This window comes from Chaetura pelagica, unplaced genomic scaffold, assembly GCF_000747805.2.
Source record: "Chaetura pelagica isolate M959 unplaced genomic scaffold, ChaPel_1.0 scaffold840, whole genome shotgun sequence".
Lineage (NCBI taxonomy): Eukaryota > Metazoa > Chordata > Aves > Apodiformes > Apodidae > Chaetura > Chaetura pelagica.
In genome coordinates, this window is record NW_009951813.1 from 223,679 (window position 1) to 226,591 (window position 2,913).

At 57.3% G+C, this 2,913-nt stretch overlaps 1 protein-coding gene across 1 annotated transcript in view; it reads right to left on the bottom strand.

Moving 5' to 3' along the window:
- Nucleotides 1–1,542: 1,542 nt before the first annotated feature.
- TMEM200B (transmembrane protein 200B) overlaps nucleotides 1,543–2,913 on the bottom strand; it is a 2,296-nt gene continuing 925 nt past the window's right edge. The window contains exon 2 of the mRNA XM_010008251.1: nucleotides 1,543–1,628. Within this exon, the coding sequence (XP_010006553.1) occupies nucleotides 1,543–1,628 (86 nt within the window). The remainder of the gene's footprint in view (nucleotides 1,629–2,913) is intronic.

Here is a 2,913-nt window from a genome sequence, read left to right on the forward strand (position 1 = left end):
TAGCTGAGCCCAGGGCTGGTATCAATCCCATTGGAACCTTGGGAATGGCACCAACTCTCAGCCCACAGCCCCATCCCTGCCCCCCTGCAAACTGGGATGCTGGTACCCAGACCTTCTGGGACAGTTTGCATTGGAAACAGAGGCAATTTTCCCTCGTGAAGTAGGAAAAAAACACACTCTAGGGGTGGATGAGGGGGAGTTATGGGGTTGATTTTTTGGGAAAAGGGGGGTTCAAGAGCCCCAGGGCTGGGTGGGCACCAACACCAGGGCATGAAGCAGATGCCACCCCTGTTGGAAAGGCAGAAGAAGAGAGAAAACGGAGACATGATCATAAACATGGGAACAAAACCCGCCGAGTTTTCCAAGGGAGCAGGAAAATGAAAAAAAAAAAGCCACCACAAGGCCCAGTTCCCAGCAGCAGAGCAGGGAAGGGTTTTGTTTCTTGCAGGCTTTAATCTGCTGTTTCCCAGCTCTGGTGCCAAACGCCGTCGGGGCCGTGTGGGGGGCGAGGAAAGAATCGGGAGAGAGATGGAGACGTTGCCGGGAAAACCCTCCCCGGGTCTGCAGCTCCGGCCCCTGTGGGGACAAGAAGGGGTGACAAGAGCTGGGGATGGGTCCTCTCAGCACAGCCCCCCCTGGGCCGGGGGGGTGTTGGTCTCGGAGCTGCTGGAAAAGCTCGTGCTGGGAAGATGTTTGTTTCTTTTTGCTGGAGAAGGCAGTTTCCAAACCTCTCCGCGGGGATGTTTGGGTCTGGAGAAGGATGTTGTCCCTGAGGTTTGCAAGGTCCCAGGCTCCGGGCTCACTTCAGGAGAGAGGGAGAATAAAAATGTACAAGGATCCCATTTAATGCAGGGAGGACCTTCCAGGCCTTGATGTGCAGCAGGGAGGGCTCTGGGCTCAGGAAGGTCAAAGGCAGAGATCCCACCCAAGCAGCAATGCCACATTTTGGAGCCTCCTGAGTCCCTGGAGAGCAGAGCTGTCCTCATCCCTACGCTCCAACACATCCTTCCTCATCACTGGCATCCGAGATGAGAAGAGCTGGGAGGAGTGGGATGAGCTGGGATGAGCCCTCAGCACCAGCAGACACAGCTGCTGCCCATGGACAGGGTGTTTCTGGCTGGAGAACAGGGTCAGAGCACAATGGGCACCATCTACCTCTGGATGGGTGGGGAGGGCAGGATCAGGGTGGTCCTCAGATGCTGGGGGAGATGCTGGTGGCAGATGCTTTGAAGAGGTAAAGCTGCTTCTGCTCCAAAAAAAACCCCAAAACATAAAAGAATCTTTCTCCATTTCCCCATTTTTTAGCAGGTGACACCTCCCCGGGGATGGGGGGAAGAGAAACAGGCAAAGAGTAAAAAGATGCTTTGGAACTTTGCAGCCACCTGCCCTGGTGGCACCTGGTCATGGAGGGGCTGTGGGGGTGGGCGATCCCACCTTGGTGCCCTTGGCTCAGCACCCACCCCCTGGCTCCTGGGTCTCAGAGAGGACCCTCCAGCCCTAAAAGTACAAAGGTGAAGGATATTCCTCCTGTTCCTATTTATTTTAACCTCGTGGCTGTGCCACCACTGGGTGGGCCTGACAGCTCCTCACCCCTGTCCCCCGTGAGCCCTCCTGGGTGGGCTTCACCCCTGGGGGCATCAGAGGGACATCACAGGCACGTGTCAGGGGGCAATCGACTGGAAAGGGGGCTGAGCACCAGAGCAGTGACCAGCCCATGGCTTCCCCAGGGGCAAACATGGAAAAGGCCCTGGGAAAAGACTGGGAAAGAAACGTTGGAGCAAAAATTGCTCGTTTGCAAGAACATGGTCAGTGGAGACTTCCCCTCTTGGGCTGCTGAGCTTGGAGCTGCCTCCCGAGCTGCATCCCGTGGCACAGCCTCACCCAACACAGCAAATCCTCTTCCTCTGCTTCATTCCTCCTTTTATTCACATTTTCCTCCTGCATTTTCCTGCTGTGATGGGTTTTTTGGGGAGGGTTTTGTTTCTGTGCTACCTCCTCTCCGGGGATTGCACCGCCCCAGTGCCGGGCTGGCTCTGCAGCCTCAGCCCTGCTCTCCATCCAAAGGGAACAAAAAAAACCCCACAACACCCAACGGGACCTGGGAAAACCAGCACCAGCACCCACCCCTCCATGTCCCTCCCATGTCCTTCACTCCCTACAAAAACCAGCACAAATCCCCCGTGATGGGCTTTGGGGGTCACCACACACCAGTGACTCCGTTCCTGGGCACCTTTCCCATCCCTGCTCTGCCAAAAACCTTGAGCTTATCACATTATCCTGCAAACATCCCATTGCTGATGAGCATCCTTGCTCTCTCCAGGCCTCGGAGACCCCCAGGACACTGCCCACCCCCAGCATCCCCCAGGGAAGATGAGGAGGAGGTGGGACCACATGGCATCGAGATAATATTTAATGGCCCCGTCGGGCTGACGAGCTCCGGTCAAGCGCGTTTCCCAGTGGGTTGAGGTTGGGCAAGGGGACACTACCCCCCAAAAAACATCCCCCCCAAGCCCAACCCTGCTGAAATAAAGTGCTGCACGGGCTGGTGGGGCATCTCCTGTCCTGCAGTTTGTGTTGGGTCCCAAAGCAAAGGTTCCTCTGTCAAAGCCATCAGGAGAAAGGCTTGTAAGGCCAAGGGCATCCATGGGGAAGTCACCGAGAGGCAGCCAGGAGAGGACACCCCATCCCAGGTGAGCGCTCCCAAGGGAGCAGCAGGTCAGCACCTCCCTCCCAGCACCCACTGAAAAACCCCAGAACCCCTCCAGGACATGGGGTTTTGGGGTCACGGGTGGGTGCTGGGCTGAGGCACTGCAAGGTCAGTGTCCCCGAGGGGGGTGAGGACATCAGACCCGTGTGCCCAGCTCCATCCCCAGCGCCCAGGAGCTGGGCCGGGGCTCGCTGGGCTCCAGCAGC